Here is a 17,419-nt window from a genome sequence, read left to right as displayed (position 1 = left end):
TGTGCCTCAGTTTCTCTGTAGAACTCAAAGGGCTGTAGGCCTTCCCAACTAACTTAAGTGTTTGCAGAGCCAGATGGTTGTTCGTGTCCTTACACGTGGTCAGGATGGCAGGAATGTGAGTTATGGAGTGACATAGGCAGCTATGTGTTTCACAGGGTTATGACTTTGTGTTTTCTCCCTCTCATGAATGAGACCGAGTGTTTGCCTGGGAGGAAGACCCAAGGAAACAACATTAGTGTTAAGGGCTGGTATTGGAGTCAGCCCATCACCACAGTGACGAGGGATAAAAAGACATCAACAGACAGAGCTAAAGCTGGTTAGAAATGAAAAGTCCCTTCAGCAGCAGGGAACTGCTGCCTGCATGCTGAAGATGGCTCAGAAGTCACTTTTGAGGGACTGTGAATTCCTCAGTCCTTTGAAGCCAACACATTAACAGCATGACCCCAAGGACCAAAGAGGATTTCCAGCCCATCAGCAGGGTGGGTTCAGGCCACTGGGAAACCCAGCACTCAGCATCTACCTGGAGGTGTTCTGGAAGCATCCATCCCTAAAATGCTCCCCCTGCCATGAAGTGTAATTATAAAACTCCTTAACTACATAAACTTGATTCTAAATCAATTAATTATCTCAGCAAGAACATGCATATGGTTTTGAGATCTCCCTTTAATTAACATTAAGTCCATTAGGAAGTGCTAAATCTGGGCCTCACTTGGAGGTAACAGTCTCTTACCTGATGTGCTCCTGTAGACCTGGCATGTCCCCACTGTACCCTAGCTCTTTTTTGAATGCTTCACCTGGTCTACGTGCAAGGCCATAACCCTCCTTTCACAACAAGATTTTCATGCTGTTTTACTGCTGGGAGACCCTCCTTAGAAGTGCAAGGGTCAAAAAAATCAACTCCTGTTTTCACTGGTGTAAATCCATTGACTTTCCCCACACACTGCTCTTGCATTTCTTCCTGCTTTCATCTCTAGCAGCACTCCACCTCCGACAGCCCGGCCTTTAAATCCACACGATCCTCTTATCCCTGTCTTATCTCTGATGGAGCCCTCAGTATTTTTATCAGCAGAAACTACACTTGTCCTTTGTGCAAAGGTGTGAGGAGAAATCACTGGGAAGAGTGATACCTGCCAGTGGAACCATTGCGCACTTATTAGCAACAGTTCTGAGCTACCCTGCCAGAATTTCTCATGTGTATTGGAGCATACTGAGGGAAGGGGAGAGAGCATCTCAACAGGCTGTGGGTTTGCCCTGTACTTCATACCTGGCAAGTGTATCTGGAAACCTATTGACTGCTCCTGCTGGGAAAACGGTGTGAAACTGCTGTGTGTGGTGGGTACTTGTCAGCACAGGGAGTAACTAGGATGTCCTCCTATGAGATTCTCCACTGTGTATCTTTCTCCGACCTCCAGTGTACCCTCCCTTCTCAAGACTCTCAGTATGCAATGGTCACTTAGGAGAGACCTAAAATGGTCCTCATGGCTGGACATTTTCTTCTGCCCTCATAGAAACTCATCTCCTATTTATGAAACTAATAAGATTATCTGACTTGTAAGTGATTTCACTGCCTGCCTTGTATTTATGCAGCGTGCATACATTTGCCTGCTGATCCAGAAACAAGCTGCTCTAGCTGAGGATGTTATCTGGGCAGACTAAGATGTTAAATCCTAAGATACGGATTTGTAAGACTTTGGGGAAACAGCATCTAATGTTCCACCTGTTCACTGTTCTCAGGGAGAGTCGCAGCTCAGGAGGGCTCTTACTTAGCACAAGATCCAGGACATCCCAGCACAACATCACTACACATGATTCTTTTGCAAAACTGTTCCCCTTTTTTTGGCAGGAAGTTGGGACATCAGCAGAAGCTCCTCTGGCCAAGCAGCTCCTGCCTGTGTCCTTAAGCTGATTGTGGCAGTGTTGTGCCACAGTAAAATCACAGAATATCCCGAGTTGGTAGGGACCCACGAGGATCAAGTCCAGCTCCTGGCTCCACATAGGACCACAGAAAAATTAAATCCTACATCTGAGAGCATTGTCCAAACGCTTCTTGAGCTCCAGAGGGCTTTATTAAGATCATATGGGGAATATTCTCAGTGTTACTGTATCCAGTTGTGAATCCCAGTAGCTAAGCAAACATCTGATGACATGCCAGGTGTGCTCAACTCATCTCGACCCAGGGAGTACAGTGTATCTCTCAGGATCAGCTTCTAATACACTTTTTAAACCCCATTATTTTCTCTTAGTCTCATATTAGACAATTGAGAGCTGGTTCTAGGGCTGCTCCACGTCACCAAAGTAACCAGTGCATCTGAGAACACAACTGGAGAATTGAAACAAATTTGTCTTGACTCAGGAGAGCAGTGGAAATACCCAAATACCCAAGGGACCTGCAATTATATGAATTCTCTTTGTTTTGTTTGTTTGTTTGTTTGTTTTAGTATCTACATTCCAGATCCTTTTAGGTTTGGGGTTTCACGTCAGTTTGTGCATTCCTAGATAGTTAAAACTGCTCAGCATCTGGCTAAATGCTTTCTGAATGTATGCTTAAATGCCCTACCTATTGCAGTTGCTCTCTTCAAGTCACAGCTCTGATCAGTAATCCAAGGGGGCGAGAAATTCCCTCTAGGACTCAAGGACAGGAGAACCCCATGCTTGGTGTTGCCTCATCCTAAAGAATAGTGTTCTAACTTTCCAGATTTCAATTTGAAATCCTGAAGGAGGGATAATGGGGTCTGTCCCCATCAACATTCATGTTGTGTCTCTCACCTACTCATGCGCAATGACTGGCCTCAAAAGTGTTTGCAGAGGAAGCTAGATAAAACAAAGACCTGGATTCCTTTCAAAAACCAAGGAAAAAGAGATGTACAGTTGTGTTTGTGCTTGTCTGCCTGGGCTGTTATTGCAGCACATGCCTGATTTTTTGAATAAAAACAACAACAGTTCCTTCTCTTCACAGAGCAGAGAGCAGGCTGCTGTGAAAGTAGGGGGAAAAAATGCTGTTTATCTGCTCAGAGGCAGACCACGATCCTCACAGGAAGAGAAGAAATGGAAGTTTAGCCCTGCATGGGGAGAAAGCAATAGCACAGGGACTTGCTGAGAGCAGCTTGTCATGCTTTTTGCTGCAACCCAAGGCAGTAGAGATACCAAGGCACAGCACTTCAGAAATTATTTCTGATCTCCTTTGAGAAGATCATTCCAATCAATACATGGATTATTTCTGGATGCTCGGAGGATGCATAAACCCCCACCTGCTGAGCTCTGCTTCCCAGCAGTAGCATCCTTTTTGTCAGCATGTTTGCAACTGCCCAGAAAGAAAGAAAAAAACAAAGAAAATGTGACAGAGCTCCCTCCAGTCCCTGTCTGTGTCTGCCCACAAGCTTCATCAACTGAATTATGGTAATTACATCACTTGAGATTTATTTAATATCTCCATCTAGGAAAAAGAACCGAGAAGTCTGGCTGTGACAAGCAATCACAGGGTACTCAGCTGATGAGCAGCTCCCCATCACTGAGAGAGCAGTAGGAACCTTCGATGGATTGGATTTAAGTAATGGTGTGCCAAAGGGATGGGGCCTACACCACGGCAATCAGAGCTCCTCTGTACCATTAAGGAGCTGTAAGTGGCGCAGGAAGCGCAGTGCAGCTATTGACCGAGTAGGTGGGCATGAAAATGGGTTTAGGTAACTGTTTGCTTTCTGAGAGATGGAAAACACAAAGGGATGTTTCTCTGGCAGCTTTCTGGCTCTCTGATCGTGGCTGTCTCCATCAACATTTATGTTGTTTATCTCTCACATACTCACACACAATGACTGGTATGCTGTGTTCAAGCTGTTAGGCTGCAGTCCACACAGTTTTCCTGATTGCATTTACCCTCTTGTGGTCTCCACCATTTTTTTCAATCTCTGACCTGATAACATAATAAAAAAAGAATTAAAAATAAATAAATAAATAAAAGAAGAAGAAGAAAGAAAGAATTTCTAATATGATACAATATCAGACTTCCACATAGGTAGATCAAGTATCACTGCTTGCTCCAGATACCCTTTGCACCCCACTGCACTGAGTTATAGCTTGTACAGAGAAGTAATGAGAAGCACCTGAACAGAAATATTTAATTCCTCTTTGTTGAGGTGTAAGCTAAGGGCCAACAGCCCATACTTTGCTCAAGAAGACCAGAGTTAAGGTATCTGCTGTGGGATCAATCTGCAGCCTGGCATTAGAAACCATCCTGACACAGGATCTGTTTCAAACTTGCATACAGGGTTGTACTGAGATGCCTGGGCATTTCCTGAGAGCACCAGGTCTTTGCAGAGGCTCTCAGTGTGGCCTTAACAGCCCATGGTGTGGATAGCAGCAGACCTGGTGCTGAGGCCCAGCCTGGATGGGTGCTTTGTTTGGCGCGTGTCTTCTTTACACTCAGTACACTGTGCAGCTTACAGAATGAAAATACATTATGGATTATTAATGCTATTGCTGCTATTAAGAATAAATAAGTGTTATAGAGAGAGCATCATGCCAGAATCCTGGCCTTATTTCAAAGGAGGGAGAAAAGCATGGGAGTGGCTCCACTGAAGGGAAGATCTCTCAACAGCACAGAGAGCCAAAGATTTGCAAAAGCTGGGCTGGACCATGCTTCTCTGTGCTCTGTAATGCCCTGAAGTGGAGGGGCACACTCACACCACTGGTCCCCACTCATTCACTCCTCTTCAGTAAGTAATAGAGCACAATCATTTTCATTCCCAGATGTTGCAGAGCTCGGGATGTCCCAGTCAGCAGCCAGTACATAAACACCCAGGAGGAATGAACCAAGAGAAATCACCTCCCACTCTCAGCCCATGCACCTGTTTTTTTCTTACTCTTTCTGTACCCAAGAAAGGTAAAACAGTCTACATCAGCACTGCTGCTTCCAGTATGCTTCCTTCCTGTGTTATCCTTGCAACTGTTGGTGGACTCAACAGACACAGGGCCAAAACTCTCAGACAGTTTTTTTCTAAGAGGAGAAGGTGTTGCCCTTTATTTACTCTACATTGCTTCCCATGCAGCAAAGCTAGGCAGCCTGCATTGATCCCCTGACAACACCCTGCCTTTGCTAAGATCTCAGTGAGGCTTGGGCAAGCTCTTTCCGGTGTGCACATTTTAAGCAAGGGACCTCAATCCATATCAAGGGACCTGAATGCAGCATCCAAGTGTGAAAACATTGGCCGCTGTCCCATTTACTGAAAGAGGAATAACAGTACCAGCTCACCTCTGGGAAGCATATGGAGCACCTCTGATTTATTATTTGTTTTATTTATTTTGTCACATTTATCAGCCATTCAACTCTCTGGGCACACAGCCCATACATTAAAACCCAGAGTATAATATAGAGATCTCCTCTATCGTGAGCACATCCTTTCTGAAAAACCAGGCATGGCCAGGAGGGAAGGATGAAGGATGCATCACACATGCAAAATATGACAACAATATATTTTTCTCCAATTCTGTTATTGATGGAACCATTCTGAAAATGTTGGTGACATCAAAATAATAGGATGAGGGCAATAAAAAGCAAGAGGGTGGAAAACCATGCTGGAGGTTGGGCATCTAGACAGCCTCTAGTCAGCCTGTCTCATTCTCATCAAGTCCCTAAAATGCTCTTTATTATTTCTCTAATGACCTCATCAGACACACGTGAAATTCTGAGAAGCCTTATATGTGTTGTAGAGATCCACAATGGCAAATTTGCCCAGCTTTTCTGAGAAACAGCAAGATGCGATGATGAATGCTTTAACATTGCAGAATCTTGATGCGAAGATGAATGCTTTAACATTGCAGCATCTTGATGTGCAATTTATTTGCTGGAAATTAATTGCATGTGCTAGTTTCATTTTTCTGTAGCAAATAATCAGTTTTGTTCCCTTTTTAATTAGGTAGCAACATAGATTCCTCTGCTGATCATGGCATAGCCTCTTACACATCACATCTTATTCTAAGAGCGACTATTTCGAGCGACTAGGGCCTAGCATGACTTTTGGGTGGCATTAGGTTACCTGTCAGTTCTAACTCGTGAGTCAGTACCAATGAAGACCCCATGTACCCACCAGCTAGAGAACCCAATCTGGGTTTTGGTAGATATTATACACCTGTCATGTGGGAGCTGGAAGAAACTCTACAAAGAAACCAAGTTAAGGATCCTGAAATTTCAATGGTGTTGACGTGATTTCAGGCCCAGGCCTCGCTTTGTTTCACCAAAAAGTGTATCCCAAGTGGCTGATGGGATCCTTGAGCTGAGACACTGCATTGACATTAGCAGAACTTCATAGACTAGTAGCCTCCACACCATCTGTGCCATTAACAGGTTTGGTCCACATCAAACCAGAACATTTGTGAACCAGAATGGCTGGAGCAGCGGGACAAAGTCCTAGAGCTCATTTTCCCCCTGTATTTGGCAGCTGAACAGGGCTGTCTGGCACACAGGGCAGGACAAGGTGGGGAAAAGCCACCACTGCTGACATTTGCAGGGGAAAGCTTAACGGACTGCAGCAGCTGCTACTTACAATTTTCAAATAGGCTGAAGAGAGCAAGAAGCTACGAGCTTTGGCTGCTATTGGTCACTCTTAGCAATAATTTCTATCTTAATTAATTCTAATTAAGCGATAGTGTTCAGTCATATTTACCCTTTATTGGGCTACAAGGAACCCATATTTCTACCGAAATATGCGCTACTGAAAGAAAACAAATCCATCAGTGAACAAACGCTGCTGGGGTGAAATGAAAAACATTGATTATCATCGCTATTAAACCATGAAATCCTCTGCAACTAATTAATCTGCCAGGGAAAAAGTTTGTTAGCGGAATTTCTGCTTCCTGCCGGCAACCTGACAAGCAGGGATCACCAAACACTCGATGGCTGCCACCTGCCTCTGAAAGTTTCCCCGTTCGGTAGCTCCCCGCAGCAGGCGGCGGGGAGGTGAAAAGCAATCCGAAAACATGCCGGAGCGCTGAGGTTCGCCGTTCATCAGCTCTGCCCTGCCTCGCTGCCTTCCGGCTCCTCCGCGCCGCCGTGCCCGCCTCCCTCCACGCCCGCCCTTTCCGCAGGGCTCTCTGCGGGGTCCCGGGCGTGCCCGGCCTCGGGTGCGCGCAGCGCGGCGCCGCCGTGCCCGCGCCTCTCCCCGCGCCCGCGCTCGGCGGAGCTGTCCGCGGCTCGTGGTGCTGAAGCCGCAGCGGCCGCCCAGCCCCTTCCTCCGCCCCCCTCCCTTCTTCCCCGGCGTGGGCTCTTGAAGGCAGCCGGCAGCCTGGGGCATCAAAGGTTGGGGTGGGCCGCATTCCTCCCTTTGATTCTTCCCCCACACCCCACCCCGCCTTTTTGCTTCTTCTGCCTTTTTTTTTTTTTTTTTTTTTTTTTTTAAAGCCGGGGGAGGGAGGAGAGCGCAGCCACGTTACACCCCTCCCTTCCTGCAAATCCCCGCTTGCACTGCAAACAATCTGCCTTCCCTATTGCATCCAAGGGAGATAGCAACAGCAACATCATCACTGCAAGCCGGATGGGAGAGCAGAGAGAAGGCTGCTGAGGGAGAAAGGCACACACGCACACACCAGCTCGATGTTGCCAAAGCGGCAGGAGCCGCACGAAAAATAAGCCATGCTGCTCGGTGTGTCTGGCGCATTGTGCTCTATCAGAGCCTTTTAGGAGGAAGAAGAGAATTATCCACTCCGATTTTTTTTTTTTTTTTCCTGCCTGCGAGAGTGCGACAGACTTGCGATGGTTGAATGTCAATGCCTATGAGAGAGAACAACAGTCAGAGGAGGAGGACAGAAGGGGAGGAAAATGAAGGTGGGGATGGTGGTGAAGAGAAAGAAGCACCCTCATCCAATGCATCAAAAGGAGGTCCCTGCAATTGCTGATAGAGCTCTGGCCGCCTCGCCATCCACAATGGTCTGTACAAGCTGCCAATGCGTTTGATGACGTTCCTGTTTTGTGAAAGGAGGAAAGGAAACGTGACCATGTAAGATCCACGTTTCTCCGGTCAATTACATGCAAAGAATAGGTCTGATTTTGACGGTTTTTGGGTTGTTTTTTTTTTTGGTCCTGGATGGAATCTGCCTAGGGAATAACACAACTGCCTTCCCTCACCGGTTTTGCTTTGATTTTTTTTAATTTTAATTTTTTTGTGTGTGTGGTCCAGACAGCTGCTGGGATAGAGAAGGTCAGAATATATAAATACATATAAAATATATATGATATATATGACATATATTATATATATAAATATATTTATCTCAGTACATCTGGGATTAAGCTCACTGAATGCTAATTATTCCTTTCAGGACTTTTAATATTTACAGTGAAATCTTTTAAAGGCAACAGTACATTCTGACGCCACCTGGGAGTACAGTGTTGGAGACGTAGGGTGTTTTCCCATAAACAATGTGAAGGTCTTTTTGTTAAAGAGGCAATTTTGATATTAACAGCAGCTACCCATTTTGCATTTTGATAGCCAGTCCGGCTGCTATTTTGTTCGGGTACACATCAGGTCTCGTGCGACTGAGTTTTATTTTTTAATTGAAAAAAAAAAAAAAATAAAAAAGACGAAGAAAAGGAAAATTACTTGAGATGCCAAATACTGTCGAGAGGACCGTATTCTCCCTCTTCCCCACACCCACTGGAGACGCGGACCCTTCTTTTTTACAGGCTTAGAGTCGCCGGAGCCGAGCTGGGCTCCCTCCGGAGCGCCGCACAGCGCCGTGCCCGCGCCCCCGGACCCCGCGGCGTGTGAGATTTTCTTCCCTCCTTCCGCTGATTTGCAAACAAACTTGTGGAATCCGCTCCGTCCGAGGGGGAGGGGGATAAAATCCCCCCGGGGAGCAAAGTGGGTTTGGTTTTTTTTTATATTACTGCAAGATTTCAGCGGGCTGCCGGGGATCTCCCCCCTCTCGCCCTCTTTTGTCGTTTCCCGGCCGGCAAGCGCAGCCCCCCCGCAGCACTGAGGCCTCAGCAGAGCCCCCCGGCCGCGGGGCGCCCGGCTCCTGCCCTTTCTTTCCCACCCCATCCCCGCCTGTCAAGGAAAGGCACATGTTAATACCACCCGGCGCGGTCATTTTCTGCTACTGCTGCTGCGGACTCCTCCGTCCGAGACAGATGTTGCGAAACCAAGGCCTCCTCAAGTGCCGCTGCCGCATGCTCTTCAATGACCTGAAGGTCTTCCTGCTGCGGAGACCCCCCGCGCCGCCGCCGCCCTCGCCGCCGCCGCCGCTCCCCATGCCCGGCGGCGCAGAGGCGGGGGCCGGCGGCGCCGCTCCGCTCGGGGGGCGCGGGCCCGGCTGGCGAGCGGCGGCGGCGGGCGGCGGAGCGGGCAGCCCGGGAGCCGAGGAGTGGGGTAGCCCCGCTGGGGAGCCGCCCGCCTCCCTGCCCAGCAGCACCTCCTCGGATGACTTCGGCAAGGGCAAGGCCGAGGACCGCTACTCGCTGGGAAGCAGCGTCGATAGCGGCATCCGCACCCCGCTCTGCAGGATCTGCTTCCAGGGTCCCGAGCAGGTGAGCCTGTGCGCGGCGGTGGATGGTGGGGTTCGATATTGGCTCGTCCGGAGGAAAAGGAGATGGGGATACTCTCCCCTAACCAGAATGGCCCCCAGGGGAAGAGGAGATGGGGATGCTCGCCCCTAACTAGAACAGACCCAGCCCAGCGAGCTCTAGAGATGGGCATGCGCTCCCCTAACCAGAACGGCCCCAGCCCAGGTGCTGGGCAGGTGTGAGGGCCAGATGTTGCTCAGCTTAACTGCAGCTGAGGTTCTTCATGGAAATGTCAGGGCCATGTCCCTCTGCAGCCCAGGAGCCTTGCCTCCAGGTGCGCATCCCCAGGCTCACAGCCACACAGGTGTGGCACAGCAGGGACTCACAATCAAAGTGCATCTCAGTATGGGAGTCTCCATCCCCGAGTGGGTACTTAGTTGGGATGATGCAAAAAAGGATGCAAAGGATGGGGGCCCAGTTGTGATGATCTCAGAAGGATGTCTTTAATGTGCTGTTGGCTTTTAATAATACAACTCGGGTCTGTAGGAACATGTGGTAGGAGGCAACCCCACCTCATCAGCTGTGCCCAGAACAAGAGCTCTGCAGTTTTACCACTGCTTCCGTGCTCCCATTGCACTTGCTAGAGGGAAAAAAACTGCTGGCTTCAATTGTACCTGCTGAAGCTGCAGCCTTGAAATGCACTGTGGTACAGACTGAGGTTGGGCCAATGAAGTTTCCTTCCATCAGATGGGAGAATGAAACAAATGCAACCCCACTGTAAGGTGCCACCCTTGGGGCATTATTCTCCCTCTTTAATGATAATTACAAGCAATTTACATGTTTTCAAGCTGGCAACTTCCATGAAACAACATGTACAGCAACATTTGCACTTAATGTGACACAACTGCAGGCAGCAGGGAAGGCTGCAGATCTCTGCTTGTGTGATCAAACCCAGATACGGAGGCAACCTTTATTATAAAGAATAGCTCTGCAACAATAAAGGATACTTGCACAAGCATGAGTCAAGGTTCAACTTAGCTGATACCCATTGCTGTTTCAGGCATAGACTGTGACACACAAACCAGGTTTTGCTCTGCCTTCTTTCCCCTTCAGAGACCAGTGTGCCCTACCAAGAAAAGCCAGCGTTCACCTGAGAGTGGCCACATTCAGACACACATTCTGCCTGTCCCACAGGGGCACAGTGCTGGGCAGTGACCATGCCTACCACTGCGTTGGTGGCAGTGTATCACGGAGAGGGCAGTGGGCTTGCATTCATCTTCTGAAAAAGCAGGACCTGCCATGGACTCATCTGAATGCGCTCAGATCCTCCACATCAGAGCTGGGTGCTCAGTAGGCTGTAGCCTTCTCTAACACTTGATTGATATCCATGAGACACAGTTCTCACCATAGGATTTTAGGTGTAGGTTGGGGAAATCATTCTTTTTTGGAGTATCTTCCTCACTTGACTGTCTCCTCCTTGTCTCTTGTAAAAGTTGGAAGCTGTGCAGCTCCCTGCTTTGGAATTTGCATTATTCCACATTTCTAGTACTCTTCTCTGGCTTACAATTCTGCCTGTGTACACGAGGCGTAGCGCCTGCACGATCGGCGCGTGTGTGCGAGCAAATAGAACCTAAGCAGAAATAAAACAGAAGTAAACCTGCTTCCTTGGCAAACATCAATGCTGGAAAATAATTGGATGCTAATTTTCATGCTTAAAGACTGTAGGTTGCATTGTAAAAGTGGGACTGTTTGCTGACCATCTGCCAGCCTACCTGAGTGAGAAGCCAAGCAGATGTGACTGGCATTTAATAGAGTTTCTCTTTTTCTCTACTCACAGTTTCTGACCAATATAATAAGACACTTACAGCTGGATTCTGATAGTCACCCTTCAGTAGTACCTTATTCTGCATATAATTTCTTTAGCAGCATCTTGTGAGCACAAACCAATATATGGGCCCATGTCAGGAGCTTTAAGGCATGGTCATATCCTGACACAGCTTTCTACAAGTACAGTTCAGAATGACTGAGAACTGACTCAGTGCACTGATGTCAGGACCTGCAGCGAGGTTTGTTTGGCCCATACATCCATGAAACTCCAATGGTGCTAAATCATAGAATGGCTTAGGTTGTGGGGGACCTTAAAGATGATCCAGTACCAAGCCCCTGCCACAGGCAAGGCCACCAACCACTAAATAAGCTGCCTGAATTCCACATTCTTGCTCACTGAGGTGATTGTTACTGATTTAGCATTTATTCCCCATTTGTTTCCCAGCTGAACAGCTGAGCAAAGCCTCTTCTTCAAACGCTTGCAGCTATAGGTGCCATAAATGCATGTTACTCCATACCACCCTTGCCAAGATCATCATGAAAATGTATCCAATTGGAAAGAAAATGCAATTGCAAGTTCTTTACTGTGCAGATTAATAATAATGGCAGAAATAAATTGTGTTTTTATTTACCTGTCAGAAACATCTGAAACTGCTGCAGCTGTGGGCAAATTTGCTGGGCTGCATCATAGTACCAAGAACAAAAGCCTTCATTATAAACTGACTGTTAGGCGCTTTAAGCTTATTTACTCAGATAAAATGACACTGAGTCTCCAAAAGATGTTTTAATCCTGTTTTGATTTTTTTATGTGTGTGTATATATACATACACACACCCCAGCCAAAAAGGTTTCTTACTAATCTGGTTTCACAAGTGGGTTTTATATAATATCTAATGCAAAGCAAAATCTGTAGGGATTTTCACTTTAAATTTATGATTGCCCACTAAGCGTAATACTGCAGGCTACTAAATTGCTTCTATCTTAAGCTCCTCGTGTTTGTTTGTGGCTCTTAGGAGTAAACTGATTCTTTCATTATAAATGTGCTGAGCACTGTAGGAAGAAGTAAAGCTCATTATTGTAGAACCACTCCAATCCTTGCAGGTTACTCAGAGAAAAACAGTAATGCAGACAAGAACGAGGATACCTGGTGCCCAGATGAGTGCAGCACCTCCCACTTTGAAGGCATGGAGAGAGTGCTGCTTGGGTCTGGCAGTTGAAAAAGGCAACTGCACGTACTGAAGATAGGCTTAGTATCATGCAAGCCAGTGGGTTGGACTCTGCACTTGGCAGTGACATTGCCTTTCAGAGACTTACTTGGCTCTTTCAAAGGTTTTACATCCTGCGCCATTGTGTCAGCTAGTTCTGAAACTGCTGATTGAAAGGCAGAGCTCGAGGGAGAAAGTGAGAAAGATGCTGGAGTATTTCCTTCTGTTTTAGTTAATGGTCCATGTTTGCAGAATCTTGTCTGCTTTCCTGGATCTCTGGCAATGTTCTGCAAAAGAAAGAAACTAAAGCGAGCTCTGCTTTCACATATGTTTCATAGTGCTTGGTATGGATCCAAGTTGAAAGCAAGTCATGGAGAGTAGCAGGAAAGTACATGGATGAGAAGTCCCTCTGCATCCGCAGATACAGTGTTTGCTCATGTCATAAGGAGTTGGCAGTACAGTAGCATTTCGGATTTCTGAGCTGGTGCTCACTGTGCTGAAAATAAATAGAAAAGCGTTCTTAGATGGAACTGAGATCATTTGGAAATAAGTGTCTCAAGGATTGCTTGTGAGATTCTCAGTCAGCGTGCAAACATCTTTTCCTATCTATCAGTTTCTGCCTGTGTTTCTCTATTTCCCTGTTCTGAGGAAGAATACTGTAATGGTGGAGACTTTAATAGCGCGGATAGGACTAGTTGACTAAGGAGGATCAGAGGGAACAGACAGTGACTTTTGCCAGCAGGCTGACATAGTTCAGTACTTAGTGGAAAAGCTTGGAAATAGATTATTCTTCCCACCAAAGTCCCTTCCAGACTTTAAGGAGACTGGCTCATTATCATATGAACATGGAGACCTCTAAGGAAACTGAAAGGGAAGACAACTTGCAGTGGATAGCAGGACACGCGCTTCTATGTGGTGTGACATTGGGCTGTGAAGTTCCCTACTGCAAGACATTAGCAAGCCAAAGGGCTTAACTACATTTAATGATTGTAAAGCCATGAGCATACCAAATCATGTCTACAGTCATCAGAATTAAAGATAATGTATCTGAAAGTACAATAAAATTCTTCAGATCTGATATCAATCTTGATATCAAGAAAACTGAAGAGGAGCAGATCCAAGGGCTGGTCTATAGCCCCAGGGCTCACAGCTCCTTGCATACAAGACCTGCCTTTCCAACGCACATCAAGATTTAATGCATCTGTAAGGTAATGCAGGCACTTGTTGTCATGGTCAGGACCTGGCTGGAGCTAAGGAGACCCTAAATGTATAGAGGGCTCTCTCCTATATACCAGGATTGCCCCATCTGAAAATTCCTGGCTCATTCTTGCTCCTCAGTCTGGATGAACATTCCACATACTATTCTTGATGGTCCCATGTAATAGCAGTGCATGCTGAGTACCACTGATTAACTGGTCCTTGGCATGTGCCACTGGAAACAAGTATGAATCTCAGACTTGCTCCTGTTACAAACACAGGCACATCCAAAAGTTCTCATTAGCTTGCTGCTTGGTAGCACCTGAAGAGAAATCATGAACTAAGCCAGGAAACATTGCCACCCTACAGACTGATTCTTCCATAGCACAGAGAGATGCAGGAAATCACTGGGATGCTTGATTTCTGATTAACAGTGTTGTAAGACAAAGCAATATTGGGTATTTCCTTTCTAGAGTAAGATAAAGAGGATAAGAGGTAGCTTGTGGCTGAATTAGGGGCGTGAGCATGATAAGGAGCTACTACACAAGTAGCATTACAAGCAAGTGGAAAGGCAGGGAAGCTCAGGAAAGGAGATGCAGGTGTTTGGCGAGATCTGTCTAAGCTGGCTAGAACATCAGCACACTGATTTTGAACATGTTGAATCACATAATGACAGTGCAGGCACCCCATCTGAGTACTTTTCATAGGTGTGTTCCCACAGGATTCATTTACATGGTGTTAGAAGGAGAATTATTCAGTGGAAAACAGCCAGTCCTGCTAACTCTGAAGCCCAAGAGATGCTGGGTTGCAGCTCATCAGATTTCAGTCTGTATACTGCAATTTATAACAGAAAGGAAGGGAAGTAGATTCCTGTGACGCTCAATCCACCTCTCTGCTTTCCTTTCCTTGACTTCCAGCACTTCTATAGATAGCATTTCTGTTTCACCTGTCCCTGGATGAAGTCTGTACTGTGCAGGCAGAACTTCTTTGGCTTCAGCAAAGGCTTTCCATGAGCTATCAACTGAACAGAGCACAGAATGTCATCTATTTTAGATTTAGACTCTGTTGCCACAGAGTTGATTGGCAAAGCTCCCATTAACTTCAACAGCAAAAGGGTAGGCATCCAGTACCAGGGACTTGACCCTTGTATTTCAGTAATGTTGTGCACACAGTGGGGTTTTTATAAATAATAGTGAAGGCCGCTAATCCCATTGACTTTTAATTGCTCCAGGAGACAGGGTGTTCACCTCTTGTGCCTGCTGAAACTCTGAAGCCTGACCTATTTATTTCAGTGCCACCAGCTAGCCCGAGGAGCAGTTTTTCTTTTATTTTCTTTCCCCCATATGAAAGGCTTCCTGAAGGAACTCGTCTGTGTTTGTGTGTTTCTTAAATATACATTTCAAGCCATGATTAACAGTGGCTGATGTCAGTTAGTGACAGAACAAGCAATGCAAAACCATGTAGTTCCATTGTTTGCATCTGTAGAGTCACTGTTATTCCCACGAAGACAACACCTACTCCTGGAAGGGCTCTGTTTGTACAAAACTAAGCTGCATTCAGGTTGTCTTTCAAACAAATATTAATTCACAGTAAGGGCCTCCTCTGTGACAGCCTTTTTCCTGCCTTAGTGTTTTTTTTTCTATTCAAGAATAGTCCAAAGGTCAGAAATAGAGTTGTGCCAGAACCTGAGTGATTGATAAAGTCTGTGATGCTACATTTCTTATTTGTCCACTGCACATGTGGCTCTAAGTCAATGAAAGGTGATTGCCTGTGCAAAGCTTCCAACTTCATCTACATTCCCTAGGTCAAGCTTTGGTCCAAGGCTTCCTGGATGAAAGATGCCCTTGAATTACTTCCCAAAGAAGCTGCAAGTGCCCAGCAGCCCTTCAAATTATACCTGCAGAAATCCACTGCCAGGGGGAGGAATACATTGGTTGGGGTTTGTAGGGGAAGGTAATAGCAGATAACCAGTTCTAAATTCCCTAAAAAAGGGTGATGGTCACAATCCAATTAAAGAATGAAAGATTTACTTACCCATCCCAAGGATCAGGACTCACAAATACTCCAAAAGGAAGAATCTCCAGGTAGAGCACCTTCCTTTCAGGCAGCTAGCCCTTAAATGAAGCTTAGGGAAGGGTGGAACCAGGTTGCACAGGTGAGTTGCTTTTACCTGTAATCTCAGGGCTGGCTTTTACCTTTTACCTGGTGCTCAATCATTGGTTCAAGCTGTGACACAGCAATTCCCACATAGGGATCATGCTATTTTATGTAGAGCTCATGATTTTAGGCTGAATTTTTATGCCAGAAACAGCAGCAGAATTACTACCCCCACACCTAAAATCCTCCTGTTGCCTGCTAGAGAGCGAGGATACAACAGTCTCTTGCTAAAGAGGCATTTCAGCCTCCCCATGCAGTTACACCTTAGCTCCCAGGAGGATATCAGCTGTGGAGAGAGCTGATTTAATGATATGGACTGGATTAAAATAATCTGAACTGAAAAATTGGTTATGTTTTCCTCACTCCTAGGCCTAGAGTAAAATAAAAAGATAGATCCTCAGTCCTAGTCCTAGAGTAAAATAAAAAGATAGACTGTGATCACAATTGGTCCGTATCTGTGGCCACCCAGTCTCTGTTATTAGCTAATTACTGAAGTAATAAAGCCACGTGAAGGTGTTAACTGTTAGATTGTATGCTCATCAGCTCTCCTCTATGCCCACTGGCTGATTTCAATCAGATTTGGCAGGGATTGGAGATCTGAAAGGAATTATATTCCTTAAAGTTTCATGAAAACTAGCTGGATGAAAAGGAGGAGAACTATGAATGTCCTGTTGTGGGAATGATTACAGCATCAGCTCAGATGCACTACATACTATAGTATATGTGTGCAACCCACTACTTTTATGTTTTTGTTGCCCTCTTTTTGTTACTTATATGCATTAACTATATTATGTATTTCATACGTGGCCCAAGACAATTCCTCTTCATTCAGTGTAGCCCAGGCAAGCCAAAATGTTGGACACCCATAAAGTCCTTGGAGAACAGAGCTTCAACAGCAAGACTTAACAGGAATGTGTACTCTATTAGGGAAGAAAGAAAACACAAAACAACGTGACATGTTTCCCATGGAAAAGCAGGCTCAAATAATACAGAATAGCTTGTTAACTTTCTGTCTTTCTCCTTTTATTTTGTTAATCAGAATTACTTGCCTAAAATGAATTGCATGATGTTGAAAACTTACTTACCTTTCCCCGTCCTTTAACAAGTGACCTTTATCCTTTTCTGCTTCATCAGTGGTTACAGTAGAACAGATTAGGTTGTTGGCAGTGAAGAGTGATGAGTGTTGCCTTCTCTCCAGTGAGGGAAAAAAGAGCAAGACCTGGAAGCTGTGTAGGTAATAAATCTGCTGTCGCCATGCCCCCTTGTAAAAAGTTGTAAAGCAGATGGTCTCTAATGACAAGATCCAGAAGCTGAAGTTCTCACACATCATTTCTTCTGTCATAGTTTTAAACTCTTTGGTGGTTTTCTCTCAACTCCTTCTTTTCTTTGTGAAAATCAACAAATACATCAAACTTTGGTCATGTCCATCCCATGGGACTCTACTCTCCATAGATCAGCTTATCCAGGCACCCTCTGTCTGTAACTCAAACATTGGTGGTGCTCTGAAAGTCATCACCCACAACAGTCACATCAGTTTAACCCA

The 17,419-nt window shown here is 45.9% G+C and overlaps 1 protein-coding gene across 2 annotated transcripts in view; it reads left to right on the top strand.

The window, feature by feature from the left end:
• The first annotated feature begins 7,418 nt into the window (after positions 1-7,418).
• The window catches only part of MARCHF4 (membrane associated ring-CH-type finger 4), an 81,774-nt gene continuing 71,773 nt past the window's right edge, over positions 7,419-17,419 (top strand). For both annotated transcript variants that reach the window (XM_072342073.1, XM_072342072.1), the window contains exon 1: positions 7,419-9,514. In XM_072342073.1, the coding sequence (XP_072198174.1) occupies positions 9,053-9,514 (462 nt within the window). In that variant the 5' untranslated portion in view covers positions 7,419-9,052. The remainder of the gene's footprint in view (positions 9,515-17,419) is intronic.

This window comes from Excalfactoria chinensis, chromosome 7, assembly GCF_039878825.1.
Source record: "Excalfactoria chinensis isolate bCotChi1 chromosome 7, bCotChi1.hap2, whole genome shotgun sequence".
Taxonomy (NCBI): Eukaryota; Metazoa; Chordata; class Aves; order Galliformes; family Phasianidae; genus Excalfactoria; species Excalfactoria chinensis.
This window is presented reverse-complemented; position numbering and strand designations above follow the sequence as displayed.